Source organism: Felis catus, chromosome D4, assembly GCF_018350175.1.
Source record: "Felis catus isolate Fca126 chromosome D4, F.catus_Fca126_mat1.0, whole genome shotgun sequence".
In the NCBI taxonomy this organism is placed as follows: domain Eukaryota; kingdom Metazoa; phylum Chordata; class Mammalia; order Carnivora; family Felidae; genus Felis; species Felis catus.
In genome coordinates, this window is record NC_058380.1 from 92,586,144 (window position 1) to 92,605,967 (window position 19,824).

A 19,824-nucleotide genomic window follows, 5' to 3' on the forward strand; every position below is an offset into this window, starting at 1 on the left:
ACTTTACAATTTCAACCGGTCGGAAGATGTCCACGTGAAGACCGTTTAGTTATCACACACGAGCTTTCGGAGCGGATCACGACGTCAGAGTGCCCGAACCCCAGCCTGGGAGACCCCCGCCACCAGGGCGCCCACGCGGCCCCCACGGGCCCCTCCCCGCAGTCTGCCTGGTCCCGGCGAGCCTCCAACGGCTCTGCACATTGTGATCGGCTCCCCACCGGCCCCCGGCTCCCGCCTCACCGGGGAGGACGGTGTAATTTCTGTCTCGTGCTCGGCTTGGCCCCGAGACCCGCACACGGCAGGGGTGCAGCCTGAGCACGGGAAATTCATCTATTTGCCCAATGACTGAAAAGCGCGCTCGCAGGTCTCCGACCCCACAACCCTCGGAAGAAAATCCCCACTGACGCGAGAGGACGTACCAACATCACATGGGACGGCGTCTCCGGCGCGCCCAAGAGCGGGACCGCACCCCTCGGCTGTGCTCTGTGCCCCGGGACCCCCCCTCCCCCCTCACCTTCTTGCGTCCGTACAGCAGCAGCTCTCGGAACCTCTCAGTTTCCTTCTCGAGAGTGCTGGTGGTGGCCGCGTGGCTGTCGGTGAGGAACGAGAGCTGGGCCTCCCCGGACTCCTCCTCCTCCACTTGTCCCACCGCCTCGTTAGTAAAATCAATCAGGTTGGCCTCGTTGGGTGACTTCCCAGGAAGCCATGCCGTTCGGTGGTCTCGTAACAGAAGTTCCGCGATGTCTGTTCCCACCACGGTCTGCGAGGGCCACGTGGGCAAGAAGAACGGAAGGCTTTACCACAAACAGAATTCACTGCCGGGGTGACAGGACGCTCCCGCTCGTCATCAGGCGAGGCCCTGAGCAGGACTCCTCAGACGTGCACGCTCTATTCCCAGGGGCACAGAGCACCGCCTGTGACACAGCCAGGAGCAGGATGGGCAGACCACAGACTGCCTGATAGGCCGACAAAAAGGTGGACCCACACCTCCCTTTGCCCCAAACCACACGGCTCTGAATTCCACTTCCCCAAATCACTGCTGGGAAGCTCTTCCTGCGTGAACCCCTGGACGGTGACCCCGCTTCGCCGAGCACAGCCCGAAAAGAAATCCCGCCCAACTCCTCGGGGTGCAGGGGGACCGAGGCAGGGGCCAACGAGAAACTTACCCCGTTCTGCCTGCACAAGAGAACAATGAAATTCCAAAGGAGACTGGCAGACTCCTTGTCAATTAAATTTTCATTCTGCAAACATTTCGTAGCTTTGTTCTGTGCAAAATTAATAACATCCACTTTATGGGTGTCACCTCTGAAAAAAGAACACACACTCGATGAACAGCAACACCTTGCATCCGCGAGGCCGAGCACAGCAGCCGCCTCCGGACAGACATCGCGGGGTGCTCCGACGGGGACGTACTTGCCGAGCGGTCCCGGGAACGAGCGCATCTCCTCCTGGTCCGGCGTGTGCTGCAGCAAGGTCTGGTGGAACCGGGGCGGGGCGGGGTGGGGCGGGGCGGGGTGGGGGTGGAGAGAGACAGCGGCTCAGGGGCAGCGTCTGCCGGCCGCACAGGCGCACCAAGCGGTCGACGCCACCTGGGAGGTGGCCGCACAGGCGCACCAAGCGGTCGACGCCACCTGGGAGGTGGCTGCCCCTCCGTCACAGGGCGCGGGCACATTTGGTTTACAACAGTGACCTTCAAGCTCTACTTGAAGGAGTGGGAACCACGCCTCCCCTCAAACTCTGAAGTGGGGCCCTAACGTGCACAGAAGAGGCCTGCCAGGGCCGAAGAGGGCGCCCCCCCCCCACCAGCCTCCTGCACCCCAGTGCCTCTCCCTGTAACCCACATTCACCAGTAAGAGGCCTCCCTGCTGAACCAGAAATGCCAATGAAGACAGAAAGTGAATATGCCATAAAACCAAGTCTGACGTGACCCCCAACGCAGACGCTTGAAATGCTGATCTCTGAGAGGAAACGGACATGACCCAACGCAACAGAAACATCTGCGGATCGAAGACGTGTGCAGAGAAACGCTTTGCAAGGTCACTTCTTCAAGGGCAGTCCCGCGAGGTGCAATTTCTACTCACGGAATTACCTCCATGCTGTGGATCTCGACCAGCGCAGGCTGTCCTTCTGAAGGCAGATTTGGAATCACTTTAATGAGCTGACCCCCAGGACCAAACCTGGCACAGACATGAGGCACTGAGAATTTCTCAGGAGAAGTTGGTCTTGATGGAGCTACGTTTAAATAAAGTGAAAAAGAAACAGCTTGTCACCCTGTGGTGCTTCTGAACTAGACCAACAGCACAGAATTTCACGACGCCCACGTGGCTAGAGTCACAGGTTAGACTGCTCGTGGCGACTCGGCTTCCAACCGGAAGGTATTTTGGTTAGACGTCCTCCCAGAAAGGAGAACTTAGGTGGGTGTCAGAAAAGCGTTTCAGTCATTAGACACGACGGCTACTCTCTTCTGAAAAGAGAACTCCTTTGAAACAGCCACGAGTGTGGAGCGAGTGTCACTCGCGAGGAGCGTCGGGCTTCCAGCTGCTCGGACGCCCCCAGAGCCTCCACACCTAACCCTAACCCTGACGGTGAGCGGCGCAGGGGTCGACAAGGGGACTGAGGGCGGAGATCTTCACTGGAGCATCGCCCTGTAGGGTCCGACACCCACGTCTGCACTTCTCCAGGGGAGAGCATTTGATCCAGTGTCTTAGGGAGGAGTGGAGACTGTGGCACAGGTGACAAGTCCACGCAGGTTTTCAAGGGGAGTTAGGAGTTTCCCACACCCAAGCAGCCAGCACCGGGGAGCACAGGGCGGCCGTGCCTGAGAACCTGGCGGGGAGCCTGTACTCAGAGCCACACTGGCGTGGGCACCACGGACAGGCCGGACTGCTCTCAGGTCTGAGTCCGAGGGATGGCACCAGCCCCCGTGACAAGCTCTGTGACTCACGGCAGTCCTTACCCTGCAGAGACAACCAGGCCAGGCACCGCCAGTTGCCATCGGAGCTGAAATTCACCCCCTCTGTTGCCCCGGGCTCGTGAGGCCGCCCCGGCAGAGTGACCGGACGTCCCTCCACGGCCAGGAGCGCCTGGGCCCCGACCACACACACACCTTGCTCCGTCGCGGGCCAGCCGGCTTCGGCAGGGTAACCGTACTCCGGGAAGCCCTGGACGCTGCCAAAATTGTTGCCGTAGGCATAATCTCCGGGCAAGGAGTCTGGGGGAGGCGGGGCCTCGTAGGAAGTAGCAGTCATGCCGTGATTTCTGTAAACCTGACTCTGAGGAAACAGAGTAGACGGGACCAATCAGCTCCTGGGAGCTCGGGAGACTCAGACACGCGGTAGAATACGGGAAGGGGGGGGCCCACCTGGCGCGAGCGGGAGCTGAGGCTGCTGCGCAGACTCTGTGCGGAGCGCTCGCTGTGCACGCTGCGTCTGTCCGCCTCCTCCCCGTAAGGGTCCCTGTGGGGCTCAGGGTCGTCGTCAAAGCTGCCAGTGAAGCGAGGGTCGTACCTCCAGGGGTCATCGTACCTCTCGGGCCTGGAGAGAGCGGGAGCAGAGGTGAGGAGAGGGAAGCGTGGGGAGGGGGCTCCAGGACAACGGCCCTCTGCTACACGGCAGCGAGATCCCGCCGTGTCGTCACCACCCTGTTGCTGGGTGCCGGCTCACCATCCGGGGTGTTGACCCTCAGACGACCAGTGGGAGCCTACCCTTGGGCGGAGTGGCCACATCCCAAGCCCAAATTCAGACCCCACCTTCGCCTTCAGATTTGGAGAAACAGGCCACAAGCGCATCTGCGTGCGGCCATGCCTTTCCCGGACCAGGAAGAGGAGGGGCCGACTCCTGGCGCCGCCCCCAGGCCAGTTCTCAACGCCCCCCCACCCAACAACGCAAGCGGGAACTGCCAGGAGGGCCTGTTCATCTTTGTCCTTCAGACAGGGACCCCAACGTCAGCTGCTGCTCAGGGTCCCAAGCACAAGCGTAGCTTTCGGATAAATACGACAGACGTGAGGGCAGAGGCGAGCAACCCTCCTTACCGACGCGCGTCGTACCAACCTGTCCCCGTAAGTGTAGTTTTCTTTCCGGTACGGATCGTATTCCGCATCATACCAATACCTCCGGTCACAGGCGCGGGGGTCCCTGAATCTGGAGCCATAGTGGTATCGGTCCCAGCGGCCCGCATCTGTGAGCGGGGCATTAACAGTTTATTACAACAGGCAAAGCAAGACACGCCTCCCGCCCTGGCTAGAGAAACCACACCACCCCAGACTGAAGGACGCCTCGAGGATCTCAGAGGAACCGAACTTTCCTCCCCCAAATCAGCATGACCTAGGAGAGTGTTAGCTGTTAGGCCGAGGACCCGGGCACGTCTTGCCTGTACCGACAACACGTAACACTCACCGGGTTTCTCTCAACACGGGTGATTTAAAAAAATAAAAACCTAAAAAAACCCTGTTTGTAGTTACTGTCTTTTGGTACTTAATTCTGTGACCATACGTTTTCCTTATATGGCTTCTGACATAGTTCAGAAAGTTTTAAGAAATAATCCAAAACTAAAAGATTACAGTTTTAAGAAACAATCCAAAACTAAAAGATTACTTAAAGCACCTGGGTGGCTCAGTCGGTTGAGCATCCAACTCTTGATTTCGGCTCAAGTCATGATCTCCTGGTTCATGAGATCAAGCCCCACATGGGGCCCTGCACTGACAATGTGGAGCCTGCTTGGGATTCTCTCTCTCTCTCCCCCTCCCTCTCCCTCTCTCTGCCCCTGCCCACTCGTGCTCTCTCTTCCTCTCTCTCAAAATAAGTAAACACTTTTTAAAAAATACGTTAACATCATAACCTAGATGTACCATTTTTGGCAGCTACGAGCAAAATTTATATGTAAAATGACACAAACATAAATGGGAAAGAGGCCTGGGGGAAGCGGGACAACCAAGGGACAGTGGGCCCGGGACCCTCCCCTGCAGCTAAGCACAGGTCACAGCCAGGCAGCAGTAACCAGCAGGACCGCCAGGGGGACGTGTCGCTGAGATGAGCACCCCGCCCAATGGCAGAGTGTCAAGGTGGGAAGGCAGCTCCGGGCGTATGCAGTGAGGACATCTGATGCCCGCACCGTGGCGGGAGGGCGGCCACGGGAGGCCACCAGTATGCCACACGGGGCCAGTGTGACCCCAGAAGCTGGTTTCCCATTTTATTTCTTTTCATCAACTTAAATAAATACGCAGGGCCAAGGCCATCCTGGAACTACTCACAATCATGCTTTGCTAAAAAATCACAGGAAACTACTAACGTGATAAAGATACGTTACTGCTATAACTGCTATAGTTAAGATGTAATTTCTAAACAAATACAGCAGCATAATTATTCCCAAGTGCGGCTTATCTTCCACCACTTTGGCTCTTGGATTAGAAACCTAAAGAGAGCACTGGAGTGGAGAGCCTCGTAAGAAATGGCCAGAGGACACTGCCTCGCACCAGCCGCACTAGCGGTCTGGACGCGGTTCCGCCAGCGGCCGGCCATCTGCGCTTGTGAACCTACCTCCGTAGTCATACTGGCTGGAGTAGTAGCCTGCATAGTAATCACTGTGGCTGCTCCATCCGCTTCTGGGGTTGTAGTGACCTTCAGGATAGCCTTGCCTGAAAACACACACGATGTCGTCACAAAACAATTTTCCCACTTCCTCCTCAGGATACGACAAGACGTCAGTCAGCACGCGTTACCCCCAGAGCGTCAGGCGTGCGGCAAGACACGTTGCGAAAAAATCGTAATGAGAAAATCAGTAACGACGATGGGGTAAGATTCCCTGCCACGCAGCCACAATTCACCTCCCCAAGTAACTACTTAAGTGCCACAAACGTAAGAGAACTGACCGCCTTCTGCCTGCTCAGTGCCACATCCCACACGGCGACACTCAAACAGGCTCTCAAGTTTCCGGTCGTCAACCCCGAGCGGAAGCAGAGAGCACTGAGCTGTCAAAACCAACCTAACGCCGACTTCGGTACCCTCGGCGCAGACCGCGTGCCGTGTGCTCGGGACGGGTGAGGGTCCGCGCCCAGGCGCAGGGCTGCGGCTGCCGCAGCCCCTCGAGTCTGCTCTTAAACCTGACCGCAAGACGCCTGAATTGTGTCTGACGGAGGCTGGCCTCACAGACCCCGCCACGAGTCTCTTGTCGCCAGATAAGCAGAACTTGGCGAGGCCACGCGTCAGACCTTCTGGGCAGTGAGGTTCTTAGAATGGCCCATTAGCGGTTTCGTCTCTTGCTAACGAGCCTTAGACGATATTTGATTTTTAAAACGTGACTCTTCCCACGCCCCTGCAGGAACGTCTCACTCAGCTGAGCCGGGGGGCTTGGCCGGCACGGCTCCTGGGACAGAGACTGCCGGTGAGCCGCACTCGCTCCTCCAGTCCAGCACCCGCTCTCGCGGCTCAGCCGTGGGAACGAGGCCCCTTCCGAGGGCCTTGGAGGACAGCCCTCTAGACCCCACCCATCTGCAGAGCGGGGGGCCGCTGCACACGCCAGCGGTGGGCTCGGAACAGAGATGTGACACGGCGCAGAGCCACGACCACGCCACCTCCTGGCTGCCCTCGCCAACCGAGCCCGTTCGCCCATCAGCAAAGACACAGTCGCAAAAACGAAGGACTTGTTCCCACCTCAAGCAGTTCCTGCAGGTACGTGATCACACCAGGCGTGAGACTGACGCACACAAGCACGGACAGGCATCCACGAGCAAGGACACAGACACGGACCCACGTCCCCAAGAACACACACGTGCGGACATGGACACACACCCCCAACCAAAGCAGGGCAAAAAGGCCGGGATGCTCTCCAGGGCTGTCACGTGAGTGGTGACGACATTTAGAGCACAGAAACACTGCCAGACAGGTGACAGAGCCACTGACGTGTGACCTGGCCTCGCTCCTGGCTGGGGCACTTCTCAACAGCACGGAGCCACCTTTGGCCTCTTGGAATGCACATTAACTCGCACGTGGCCAAAAGGACAGGATACTGGAACGGCAAGACGCGCCCTGGTTGCACCCTCCTCCACCCTCCCTGGTCTCCTAGAGGGTTCTAGAAACACCTACCGGATGCTTTCCCTTATTTTCACTTTGAGCCTTACTTCCCAGGTGCTGCACAGGAGCTGAAACCTCGGGAGCTTTCCCCCACCCACAAAGCCCCCAGAAGTCTGGGCTACGTGCAGGCCAGCAAAGGACTGAGAGCGGCCGGCCGAACAGGCAGAGGCTCACAGAGACAGAGCCCTGTCTCCAGACGAGGCAACAAAGACAAAGAGCCAGACATCGGATCCCGCGATTTTGGAAAGCAGCGCACATGCAAGTTCATGGGGGATCAGACTTCCCTATTAGAGTTCAAGAAACCGTGTGGCCTTGTAACAAAACCTACACCCGTAACACGTCACTCCTCCACCTGACGACAAGCAGGTGCAGGGGAAGGTGCTGGAAGGCAGGCGGTGCGCCCGCGGCACCGTCCCAGCTCTCCCTATGTCTCTGAGCGGGAGGCTGTGACCTGCTTCCATTCCTACTTGGCAGGAAGGCATGATGCCAAGGCTCTTTCAAAATCCCTCATCTGTAATCACAGAGCTGAGACGCGCTCGCTCAGCGGAGGAGGGTAGCGGGATAGACGTGTGCGGGGCCTTCCAGCACGGATGCAATGCTAGGAAAAGGAGGTGGGCAGGGGTCCTGGCCCCGGCCTGCCTGGCCTACAACTCCACACCACTGTGGTCAGTAGCAGGGAACAGCCTTAGGGCCCTGAACACCCGGTCAGCAAAATGCCTGAGCCACGTGTGCGCCTCGGTGGTGGATGGATGATCCCCTGGCCCAGGGAGGACCCCGCAGAGGGTCTGGCCCGACCCAGTGCCAGCTGACAGCACGGCATGGCTGCAAGGGAGGGCTCTGTTCCGTTTCAAAGTGCTCCTGTGCTCTGCCCGTGCTGATTAAACATAAGCACAGGAGAAAACAGGTTTGTCTAATGTTTTCAGATCGGGAAGTTACCACCACAGCCAGCAACACGAACGTCAATCACCTGGCAGGTGGCCGGTCCGAGCAGTGACTTGCCCGGGAGCTGGGCCGCTCGGGCTCGGGGCAGCGGTAGCTCTCAGCGTAGGCGGACGCCGCGCTGTCGTAGGACCTGTATCTGGGCTCATACAGGCCATAGACGTCCTGCTGGAAGAAGGGTTTGCGCAACGTTAGACATCGGTGAAGAGCCACCCGTCAAGCAACTGGCGCTAACTCTAAATGGCGCCGGTGACGGCCCTCCAGGAGCACCGGACGTGGGGCTTCCCTCGTGCAGAAGAGAAAACCTACAAATTGAGATCCACAGCCACAGACGGGCAGCAGGATCTTCCTAAAAGGGACTGCCCTGGTCCTGCTCAGGAGATGGCCGCCGTGTCAGCAGGCAGCCCCCGAGGGGCCATGGAGACTCCAGACGGCTCTGCCGCGGAGGTGCTAGGACTCCCTGGGTTCGTGTCCTTGTTTCACGCATCATCTCAGGTATGCAAAATACCCAGGGTTCCATTTGAATGGGTCCCGGAGCTACACGCAGCCTCAAAGAGAGGCTCATACTCTATTCTCATGAGGCTTTCAACCCCTCGCAAGCTCGTGACTGGCCACGACGGTCTCTAAGGAGCTGCCACGTGGGGACCTGTAGCAGCCCTCTGGTCTACGAGCCTGACTCTCCGCCATCACCCGGCCGAAGTGGAGAAATCACATCCAACGGACTTATTCCTGACACCACCGGAGACTGTGGCCACAAGGTGGGAGGGCGGAAGGAAGCGGGCTCCCACAGGAGTGGTGCTGGGCTGTGGCTGGAGTTTCCCAGATGTACGTGTGGCTGCTGCACAAAGAACCCAAAGCGGGGACACTGCTCCCCTCTTGCTCTGCCAGCCCTTCCTGGGCACTGGATGGATCTGAAATCAGTTTCCCTGTATGGAAACAGGAGTCCTTGGGGCTCCTTCCAGAATCTCAAATTTGCTAATCTCAGTGGTTAGATGCACAGTATTCATATAATCCCAAAGATGCTCAAAGCCTGCAAAGGAGGCACAAGCCTCCTCCTAGTGGGGGCTACCGCCCGACCCACCCCCACCAGCCCTGTACCCCCGAGCTGCCTCTAAGAGGTCCCCAGGATGGCCACCTGCCCACTGTAGGACCGTGCTTTCCAAACTTCTGGTCTACACTCCTTGGCCCTCTGACACTCTGCCGACCTCACATGATGCGGGGCTGGGACTAGAGATAATGAGAAGCAAATCGTGATCCAACGTGTGCATTTGAACCCCACTGTTTCAAAGTACCAGAGAACTGGACAGAACCAGTTGTGTTTCACGACACTCACACGCTTAGGCCACGGTGAACGGCAAGTCTTCTGTGGGGCGGGACACCGCCCCTGCCCCACTGCTGGGACCGCCACGCGCCCGAGGGACGTTTACGGGATCTCATCCCCCTTGGCCGTTTTGCTTGGATTACGTTCCGAACCTAACTTTTTCCCCTTAATGTTTCTACTCTCCTGGAGGGATTTAAAACACCACGCTGTCCTGTTCCTCTTTGGGTAGATTTTTCCCGTCAAAACCACACCGGAGCTTCGAGAGGATATCCCACTTTCCCAAGGTGCGCAACTCAGAGCTCTGGTCCCGCAGAGAGCCCACCGGAGGGACGGGAAACAGAGGGCTCCTCAGCCACACACGCCGGGGCACGCGTGCTAAAAATTAACCAGGGATTCTGCACCACGCAACACACAGGTGTGCAGTGTGAACCTGCAAGGGTTCCGGGAGCCGGGCACGCTCCCCAAGCAGTGGTGCAGGAACGGGCACTCTGCACGACGGTGCAGGCCACAGGGCCTACAGGCTGCTTCCGGACTGAGCAACAAAAGCCTGCCAAGGAGCACGACTCGGGAGAAAGAGACCACCGGTCCCGGGGTTCAACCGTCCGAGAGCCTGACCGTACCTGGTAATAGAGGGAGGCTGTGCCGGGATCCGGCGGGTATGGCGAGGGGTACTGCGACTGGTAGCCATCGTACAGGGGTCTGTAATAGTAGTAAGCTGCCAAGTCCGAGGGAGGCGGCGGCTGCAGCCACTGCTGGTCCGACCGCGCGGCTGCCTGGCTGGAGCTGGTGGACACGATGGACGCGCTGGAGGACCGAGGTGGCCGAGGCAGCAGCTGCTGACCCGTGTCAGCTGGAGCGGGACTTGCCGGTGGCGGGACCGAGTTTTGGGACTGCCCCTGCACCGGCGGGCTTCCTGGGTTCGAAGGTTCTGAACATGTTGCTCTGGGCCCTTGCTGGGGGGCCGGCGATGGCTCCTGCTGGGCTCTCCCTAGGCCACATGGGTCCTGAGCGTCTTTTGTCACCTGCTGGTAGAAACGGTCTGGGTTATGCACCCCTGGCCCAGGTTGTCTAGGCTGACTGGTGACGGTTTGCGGACAAGCTGGGCTGTCAGAACGGGACGGGCCATACATCCTCAGAGAATTTTCCAGAGTCCTGTTCAGCGTGAAGTCTAGGGCTCCAGAAGTTTCTTCCCGATTACCGGAGGAATCCGCTTTACTACCAGCAGGGACCGAGGTAGCGTTTGCAGGCGGCACCAACATCACGCCTGTGCTTCCAGCAGGGCTACCAACCAGCTCGGGAAGAACGTTCTCTGCATTATGAACCTTTTGGCCTTCTGGAAGCAAGTTCTTTGGAACCGGATGAGGTGGCGGCTGAACCAGCAAATTAGCAGGTTGATTACAAACGGTCTCCGAAGTGCCAGGAACTTGTGGAAAGCTACCTTGCGGGAGACTCTTGGGCAGAGGCGAGCGGGTGACAGAGGCGGCTGCGATCCCAGACGCAGGAGCGCTTTCTCCGGAGTCCCCCCCGACAGTCCGGCTGCTTGCTGTCGGTTTATCCCCCACCAAAGCATCTCTCCAGGGCAGACTCTTCTCATTAGGACTCGATAAGGACACAGAAAAATTAATGGGCTGAGCCAAATTATAGCTTTGATCAGGCTGGGCAATCAAGACTGGCTGATTCTGCAAAGACTCAGTGGGCGGTGAGGATAACAGGCTGGCATAGCCCGAGCTCGCCTGCGAGGGAAGGGCCTCCTCTTCTCCCATCTTGGGAGGGTTCTCGAGGTTCTCGGAAGCTCCGACGCCATCCCTGCTCTGCAGAGGGAGGCCAGGGCCTGGCTGCCGGGGCTGCTGACCGGACACTCCCTCGTCAGGAGGCTGGATCACTTCAGAGGGCTGAGGCCTCATGGGCGCGTGCAGTGCCGGGGCAGCCGGGGCCAGGAGCACGCTGCCCCCGAAATCCGGGAGCTCGTTCTGTGCCCACAAGGTCGTCACTGGGCTCTCGCACTTCACAGCTCCCTGGGCCCTGGCCAAGGGCCTCTTCTCAGCTGCCGGAAGCACGGTTTCCGAGGGCGGCCCCCCAGCGTGCCCGAGCCCGTGCTCGGCCTCCACGGGTACGGTAAAGGGCAGAGAACCGGCCTGGAGCGTGAACAGGGTCTCCATGTTGTCCGGGGGCTGCTCCAAGTTGCCAGGGCAGGTGTCAGGCGGTGCGGCAGCTGGCCGGTGCTGCTTCTGGTGGGGCCCGGCCCCCCTCACCTCGCCCACCACCTTGGCCCGATCGGCCTCAACTGGTTTTACTCCAACTAAGTGGGATTTCACCGGTTCAAAAGAACTATTCGCGCTTGTCTGGAATATTCCAGTGGGTTTTGGGGGGCTTGGGGTTGAGGGCTGGGACAGGCTGCTGCGGTGATTCTGGCTCACGGTGGTCTCGTTTGTCTCGCCTCCTACAGGAGAAGAATCAATTTGCTTAAAAAAGCTCCCCGAAGACTCATCTTCAGGTTTTCCCACCTCTTGCTGAATGAAAGTGCCCCCCAGGTCCTGAGGCCTGGCCGCACCTGAAAGATTCCTGCGGCTCTTGCCGCTGTAACTGGACGACACGCTGTCGGATCGCACAGGGTGTGGCACCGAATCCGGGGCCTCGAGATTTGGGCCCCCGCCCCCAGCGTGGCCCCCAACACCGAGCCTGGGGCCGTATCTGAGCGGATCGCCGGGGGCGGAAGGGTCCAAACTTAGGGGCTCACTTGGCAAAACTTCCTGATTCTGAATGAACTCTAGGTCCTCCACGTTCTCGTACTGTGGGCTGCTGGCGTGAGCCCCTGCGCCTGCCGGGCCGCCCCACACAGTGACGGCAGCGCTTGCCGTGGCCGGTCTATCAGGCTGGGCGCCTGCAGACTGAGAGAAATAAGGCTGCGGGTGGCCTCCCTGCTGCGTGGCCTCATTGCTGGAACCTCTGGGAAAGGCGTGGTAAACGCCACCCGCTCCCACACGTGCGGGAGCATGACCAAGTCCCGGGCCGGGGGAGGAGCCATCCAAGTCAGACCGACCAGCGAAGCTTGTGTTTTCAGATGAGAGGTTCTCCTCATTTTCCGTCTCTCCGCCGTGGAAGAACATGGAGAGAGCTCCCGAGTCCACTTCCGGCAGGACCCGGCTGGTCTCGGCCCCTGGGGGGTAGTGCAAATGGCTTTCTGGGCTGTTTCCCTGAGCGAGGGGATTCACAAGAGCGAGGTCTGGCAACTGCTCTTTATTCACTCCTGGATTTGGCCTGAGCTCCTGGCTTGCCCGAGGATTCCCAGCTCTAGAATTTTGCCTGAACGCGTTGTCAGGATCAAAGTTATTTGCTGACTGGTTACCACTCTGCAGGTAGGCCGGCTCATTGCTTCCGTCACCGGCCAAGGGTCCTGGCAAAGACACCAGTGGGTTGAGCTGCTCGTGGCCGGGACCGTGATACGGGCTGGACGGAGCGGGGAAGAGGGAAACGCTGGAGGCGTGGGGCACCGGGTGCTGAACAGGTCCTTCTGGGCGGGGCCAATAATGTTGACCTGAGGGCTGTGGGCCTCCCTGCCCCGGCCCCCACTGCCCTGGCATTTGCTGACGAGGCTGAGGGAAGAAAGGGGACGGCGCCACAGCACTGTCGTGCGGGTTCTGCCGACTCAGGGGTCTCTCGGGCCCAAGCACGTTCGTGTGCGGATGGCCCCCGTGGGGACTGTCGGCACCCGCTCCTGGAATGTGAGGACATGGCAGAGTCTGAACTTCGGGTTCCGAGCTGGGAGCAAGCTCGGCACTCCTGTGCAACTCTGGCTCCGGCGGCGCTGAAGGTGGCAACACGCTGGCAAACAGACCGGCGTCCGCTGTGGCCTGCGACACAGGTCCTTGCGAGGTATCCCCAGCATTCGCGTGAGGCACAGGCAGACCAGGGCGCTGAAGGAACGCTGGCGGGGCCGGGCCCTGCAGAACGGGCGTGCTGCTTTTGGACGAACTGCCCGACGATGTAGTTTGTAGTGCTTGTCTACTGAAAGCAAACGGATCCGTTACCGGCTGCAACGGGCAAGTTATCGGGGTCACCGGTGCGTTACTATTTGCCTGTCTCCTGTAAGATCTGTTGGACCAGAACATGCTCTGAGGAGTCCCGGCCGGAGGTGGCCCGACCACGCCTGATGGGGCTGCCTGAGGCGGCGGCTGCATGACCGATCGGTTGCACAACTAGGTGCTGCTCACAGAAAGCAGGATATAGGTTTTCCTCAACCTGAACTGAAAAAGAAAAAGAAGAAATTAGCATAAAATCCATGTATTCAAACTCCCAGTTGGAATCAGGAGAATGAAGAAAACAGAGAAAGGCTGGAAACAACTTGAGAGTCTGTGGCCTCGGTCCCGAGACACGTCGCTCCTACCCCCGCGCCCACCCAGAACTGCATCCCGGGTGGGGGGCTGCGGCCGGCCGGTGCAGCTGAGCGCACAGACAAGAACACGGCCGGACATGGATGCAAACGCCGGCTGTGCCCTGAGCTCACTGACTGACTTCAGACAAGTCACTGCCTTCTCTGGGGTTCAGTTTCACAGCCCCGCTGGGCACCCACACGGTGCGCCTGATGCCTCCGCGATGCCCTCACCAAGTGGGCAGCGATGAACGAAGCGCAACCTAACTGGCGGTCTGATTTACTACCCGGTACCCGGACACCTTCCCGTAAATTATCACCGGGTCCTCAAAGAGCCAACTCCTGTATCAAGATGGCACATCATACTTTTCACGCAGGTTAATGTTACATCTTGAAATGAAAATGGAAGTCTAAGACGCGCGCTTCCGTTTTAACGAAAAAGCATTATAAAGCACAGAGCGATACAAGCTGCAGGCGGAATCTGAAATATACAAACATGCCCTTTAGGCCACCGTGCAGAATGCCTCATTTCCCGCGCTGTGCCTGGTTGCCACCGTGAGCGGAACAAGCCGCCTCTGACCACGAGGGCTGTCAAGAAGTGAGTCCGGAATGAAAGCCCCGATGAAACGTGAAGCAGCTTTAAAACTGACCCAACTGACTCGATTCAAAAACTTTCAACCAGAGTGCCAACAAACCTCTCACAGAAAACAAAATCGTCTTTCCAGTGTGTTTTGTTGCCAGAACTAGCGGTGGTTTCTGCTTTTTAAGAAAATACGTTAAGGGGCGCCTGGGTGGCACAGTCGGTTAAGCGTCCGACTTCAGCCAGGTCACGATCTCGCGGTCCGTGAGTTCGAGCCCCGCGTCGGGCTCTGGGCTGGTGGCTCGGAGCCTGGAGCCTGTTTCCGATTCTGTGTCTCCCTCTCTCTCTGCCCCTCCCCCATTCGTGCTCTGTCTCGCTCTGTCCCAAAAATAAATAAACGTTGAAAAAAAAATTAAAAAAAAAAAATACGTTAAATGTAACCTCGCACGGTTAACCGGTACTTTTAAGACACAAACCCAGGTACTGTCTCTTTGCTGTCTTTCTCTGGGCACAAGTCCTCCCCCCTAGGGCCACCCTCACAAACAAACAGATGACGTGTAACCGATCACGGAGGAAAGTAAACACCAGAGGGAGAAGTGGGAGGGCGCCAGGGTTTAACCCACACGTTTCTGCAGGTGTACGACACTTTTGCTCCCGGCAATCTTTCTCAGAGTCGATAAAAGGAGACATCTGTGAATGTATCTCAAGTAAAGCTACTTACGGTGAAGGTTCCCACCCCTCTCTGGAAACGAGTCCTATGGATCTATTAGCTCACTACCATTACGGCTCGCCCACGTGTGTCCTAGGCCAACAGGGAAGCCCTTTGGACTGACGAGCACTCTGAAACTCACTTAAATTCGACGGACTGTATTAGGCACAGCACTGGAGGCTTCGTTTGGTTCTAAGCTGTCATTTTAGAACAAACAATGTGTACAGCTCAGCTTTACAAGGACTGATCATACAACAAGCCCGGCCTCTTCCTCTTATCTGTGGGACAGAGGCGCCCAGCACGTCTTCCGAAACACGACTTCCTCCTTGTAAGGCTCCAGTAGAGGACCTCAACCGCTCTAAGCAGCTGTAAAAAAGAAACCCCGAACGGCAGAGGCCCAGAGCATCACACCGCAGAGGCGTGGCTGTGAGGGCAGGGCCGGGAGTCCAACTGACCGGCCCCAAGCACACCACTTCTCTTCCTGCGACCCAGACCCTTTGTCTGTAAAGCGAGAGAATCTAAGGTTCCTTCTCAGCTGCACCTTACAAAATCCTACTCACAGTGGGTTCTGGGATGCCCTGACCCCTGCTGCTGTTCAATACAGAAATGTCATCAACACGCGGACAGCGTAGACACTTAAACGTTCTCCTTCAAGAAAGTTCCCCGACTCCTGAACTAAGAACCGTTTTATAGCAAACGCTACCCCTTTCCTACAAAACAGAATCTCCCCCACCCCCCACCCACAACTGACAGCTTTTCAACAATAAGGCAGCTGCGTGTGAAATGATCCTGAACATGAACACGATCCTCTTGGACCTTCTCTACTCACCAACCGCAACACCGCCTATCACTTCTCTGCTGGCCCCAGGGAACTTACCTCCAGCCAGTAAGTGATTCGGTACCAAGTCCTCTAACTTTAAAAAGACACTGGCTGTTTTTCTTAAAAACACATCACTCACAAACCTAGCCCTTCGTCAGACCACCCTGTGTCTACGAGAAATACTTAAGCACAACCGCCTCCGACCTTCGATCCAATTCCTGGCTAAGGCACTGAGATGCTCAGAGCACCTTCGGAGCGGCCGCCGCAAACTGAGGCTGCGCCAACAGGAGCGCCAGAGAGCCCCGGAGACGCTGCCCTTTGCCCACAATGTCCCTCTTGGAGGCTGTGAGTGTCACGTCCCTGTCAGACTGTGGGGCGCTTGACACAGAGACACCGCAAACTCCAACTTTTCCAAGTACGGCCCCAAACACGTTTAGACGGGAACCAACACGAAGGGGGAGTCGAAACACTGCTAAAAGTGGCAAAGATCCCAAAGGACGCACTGACGTTCAGGGAAGAATCACTACAACGCACACGCTACCCCCAAAGAAAACGGTCAGTACGGCTTTGAGACTCACTGCTACTTAGGCCGAACGAATCACAGGGACAAGAAAGCATTCTCCTGCCTCTGGCCTCCCCTTTGACCTCTGTTAAGATACCAGCCACCGGAACCCTACGAAGAGGCACGGGGCGGGGGGCTGGGGGGGACCTGCAGGGAGACCGGTTGTGCTGAAACCTGCCAAAGTATGGCTCTGGAGCAACTGCGTGTGACTCAGTTTGCTTCCTGCCCTCGCTGCCCTCCCCGGTTAACGTCGTCTGTATTTAAAACACAGCCTTAAGCAGCTCGTGCCCCACCTGCAGCCACTCGGAAGTTCTTAGGTGAACCTGCAAATACCGATTTTAAATGGCCGGGACGCGACCAGACGCTCCGCACGATACTTTCGCCCCCAAACCGGTACTAACTTCATCACACGTTCCTGTAACCCTTCACACGAGACACAAGTGCCCGACCTCCGCTGCAGCGTCTCGGTCACTTTGCCACGAAATGCAAATCTGTCTCATCACCGGCACGGCTCGGGAAAAATCTCCCAGCCGCTGAGGACAAAACAACTTAAGAACCCTCGAAGCAAAGGACACGCAAAACTGTTAGAAGAAATTTCCTCAATGTCCGTACTCCTTGAGAAGTCGCAGGTCTGGTCTATCTTCACCATTCCAACACAACCCTCCCTCCGTCCAGGCCACCAGGGCGAAGACAAGCGTCAACACAGCGGGGCCGGACAGGCACTTGCCACAGAGCCGGCCATACCTGCGGGGTCCACGTCAGTCTGACGAGGCGGCCGACAAAGGTGCAGAAGGCGGCAGGAGGGTCGCTCGCTCGGCCGCCCCTGACCCGCCCCGGCCCCGCAGGTCCCCCTGCTCGCCCCCGGGGCCCCTGCCCGACCCCTGGCGGCACCCGGAGACGCGAAGTCCGCTCAGGGCTGGGCCCGGCCCGGCCACTTCCCTCCGCCCGACCCCTGCCCTCACCGGCGCGCCACAGGGCGGCCGAGGCCCACCCCGGCTCGTGCCCCGCCCCTCCGCGACCCCTGGGCCAACCCCTCAAGAGCCGCCGGCGGAAGCCGGCCGGGCTGCGGCGACAAGCGAAGACACGAAAGCCGCAGCAGCCATCTTGGCACATCCGGCTCCGGCCGCCGCGCCGCCGACGTGTCCGACCGCGACGTCAGTGCGCGCCACGCCTGCCGACCACGCCCACCAGCCCCGCCCACCGCAGCTGCTCCCGTGACGCGGCGCCCGGCACGTTAGCCCGGCCTCCCTCCGGCGTTTCGTCCTTCGCCGGCCATCTATTCGTCCGCCCCGTTGGCCCGCCCCTCGCCCGCGACCAATCTTTCACCGCTCATCCCTTCGTCCCGCCCCCCCCTGCCCCGCCCCTCGCGTCCCCGTCATTCACGGCCCATCCTTCGTCCCGCCCCCTCGGCCTCGCACCTTAGCCCCGCCCCCTGCGACCCGCCCTTCGCCCACCTGCTGGGCCGGGTGCGCGGGGCACGGCTCAGAGACGTCACCCTGATTATGCCAGCTCTTTCTCCCAGTCTTTTCTCGTCTTAGGGTGTGAGAAGAGTAAGGGTTCTTCAGTCATACCCAAGTGAAGAACCAGTCCTGAACGACCGAGGCCAGCAGGAGCACCCACCGAGAACGGCTACTCGGCAGCGCCGAGAACCCGAGCGGCGCCCTGGCGCAGGCGCGACCCTCCCATTTGGCCGTTGGACTTCCTCCAAGGCGAGACGGGCGGAAGACGGCTGCGCATGCGCCGGCCTCCGCGGCGGGCTACGCGTGCGCACCTCGCGGCGGCTCGCCGGTTGCCTGGTTACGGCCACTCGCGGCTCGGGGTTCCAGTTCTGCCCGCGAAGTTCGTTTCCGTCCGCGCCCGGCGCTCGGAAAGCTGTGCCCGTCTGCCCCGCGCGGAGCCCCGGGAGGGTCCGCAGGCGCCCTTCGAGGCCCCCTGCCTGCTCGGCCCCCTGCTTGCTCGGCCCCCGGCTGCAGCCACGCCGCCCCGCGGCTCGCGCCGTCCGCTCCTGCTCCTCTTCCTGCCCCGCCCTGCCCCCATGGAGGCCTGGCTCCCTCGGCGCCCGGTCTGGTCCCCGACACCGCGTGGACGGAGACCAGGACTCCGTTCTGTGTTCCGCAGCCGTTGAGCGGGCGTTTGCGTTGGAGCGCCTCCCCCAGGCAGCGAGTGTCAGGCCGGGCTGCCCTGCTAGTCCCCTGCTCCGCCCCGAGGATGGCACCATCAGAGCCCTCCCACGGTGGATCTTAGGGACGAGGGGGTGCTGCCGTTTGTGTCCTCATTTTCCCAGTGAGAATAGAGAGGTTCGGTAGGCGAGGAAGCAGCCACCCAGACCCCGGCCCGCTCACCCGCACACCTGCCTGGCAGGAAGAGGGAAAAGTAGCAGCCTGCCCCCGCTCACCCCAGCTTCTTCCAGAGGGCAGGAAGGGTGGCAGGTGTGCCCACACCCTTGCATCCGCCGGTGGTCGAGCTCCCAGCGGCTGCTGCTGCCAGTGCAGCAGCGGCTGAGGCCTGGCCGGGGTGGGAGGACTCCCTGGTCACCCGTGGGACTCAGAAGCCTGGGAAGAAGGAAGGAGCGCGGTTCAGCTCTTTGTTTGCTGTGACGTTGGCAGGGAGCAGCCACGCTGTCAGGGCCCCAGCGGGTGCGGGGAGAGTTTCAGTCCCTCTGACGTGGCCACTCTGCTAAGCTAACATTTGCCTTGCAGAAATGGAGATCCTAACCTATGTCAACACAGAGAATAGGTGCTGGGACTCCCTGGATCCACCCCACTGCCCCTGACCCACTTCCTGCAGTCACTTTGTCCCAACAAACCACAGAGACATGGCACTGTCACCGCCCCCCCCACCCCCCCGCCGTGGGCACGCATAGCCAAAGGTGCTGGGGTCCGTCCCCTCCCCCTCCTGCTAAGCCTCTTGAGTGGAGGCCTTCCGGTTCTTGGCCATGTGGGGCCCGGTGTGGAGGAGAGGGCTCTGGGCCCACCATCGGTCGTGAAGGCTGGGGCTCTGAGTCACAGGCCCTCGGCCTCAAGGCCCAGCCTGCTACCTGATGCTGTGTGCCTTCTGTCAGCTTCCTTGACCTCCCTGACCATCACGTCCTCGGCAACCTGGAGTCCAGGCGGGGGAGCACCTAGACAACTTGGGGGCCAAAAGGAGATGCTGTTGATGCTTAAACCAGAGCAACAGGCACGAACCGCACTGTCCTGGGTGTAGGGTGATTCCGGCTGCAGAACGGGCAGGGGCCCGAGCCGTGGGGGGCGCACTGCCATGACAGCTGTTGCTGTTTCTGAGGAAGCGTCCCTCCCTCTGCCTGCAGTGTCACTCATTCACTCCTTCCTCCTTATCCCCCCAGGCTCCCGGAGGCTGGAGACGCATGCCACCACCTCCCTGAAGCCCCCCCCCCCCATGGGGGCTGGCGTCAGCTGCTCTTTCCAGAGGGCAAGGTTGTTAGTTCCTCATCATGACC

The 19,824-nt window shown here is 59.3% G+C and overlaps 2 protein-coding genes across 9 annotated transcripts in view; one reads left to right on the forward strand and one right to left on the reverse strand.

The window, feature by feature from the left end:
* SEC16A (SEC16 homolog A, endoplasmic reticulum export factor) overlaps positions 1 to 17,985 on the reverse strand; it is a 33,000-nt gene extending 15,015 nt beyond the window's left edge. The window contains exons 1-11 of one of the 8 annotated variants that reach the window (XM_045043243.1): positions 17,822 to 17,985; positions 9,948 to 13,566; positions 8,035 to 8,174; positions 5,535 to 5,632; positions 4,050 to 4,176; positions 3,362 to 3,533; positions 3,107 to 3,272; positions 2,090 to 2,232; positions 1,414 to 1,475; positions 1,167 to 1,305; positions 515 to 760 (exon numbers count right to left, since the gene is read on the reverse strand). In XM_045043243.1, the coding sequence (XP_044899178.1) occupies positions 515 to 760; positions 1,167 to 1,305; positions 1,414 to 1,475; positions 2,090 to 2,232; positions 3,107 to 3,272; positions 3,362 to 3,533; positions 4,050 to 4,176; positions 5,535 to 5,632; positions 8,035 to 8,174; positions 9,948 to 13,505 (4,851 nt within the window). In that variant the 5' untranslated portion in view covers positions 13,506 to 13,566; positions 17,822 to 17,985. Of the gene's footprint in view, positions 1 to 514; positions 761 to 1,166; positions 1,306 to 1,413; positions 1,476 to 2,089; positions 2,233 to 3,106; positions 3,273 to 3,361; positions 3,534 to 4,049; positions 4,177 to 5,534; positions 5,633 to 8,034; positions 8,175 to 9,947; positions 13,572 to 17,111; positions 17,267 to 17,329; positions 17,556 to 17,821 lie in introns of those variants that run through there. The other 7 variants (XM_045043245.1, XM_045043240.1, XM_045043246.1 and 4 more) reach the window with 7 other exon arrangements.
* Positions 15,781 to 19,540, forward strand: LOC123381516 (translation initiation factor IF-2-like). Its single transcript, XM_045042731.1, has 5 exons — positions 15,781 to 15,871; positions 15,983 to 16,150; positions 17,213 to 17,658; positions 17,906 to 18,650; positions 19,067 to 19,540. The coding sequence occupies exons 1-5, from the start codon at positions 15,781 to 15,783 to the stop codon at positions 19,138 to 19,140; spliced, it is 1,524 nt and encodes a 507-aa protein (XP_044898666.1). The 3' UTR covers positions 19,141 to 19,540.
* The last annotated feature ends 284 nt before the right edge of the window (positions 19,541 to 19,824 follow it).

Coding starts and splice junctions, on each gene's coding strand:
- LOC123381516 (XM_045042731.1), top strand. CDS start 15,781: ATGAACACGATCCTCTTGGACCTTCTCTACTCACCAACCGCAACACCG. Junction 16,151..17,212: donor CAATGTCCCTCTTGGAGGCT/GTGAGTGTCACG, acceptor CCGGCCCCGCAG/GTCCCCCTGCTCGCCCCCGG. Junction 18,651..19,066: donor TTTGTGTCCTCATTTTCCCA/GTGAGAATAGAG, acceptor TTTGCCTTGCAG/AAATGGAGATCCTAACCTAT.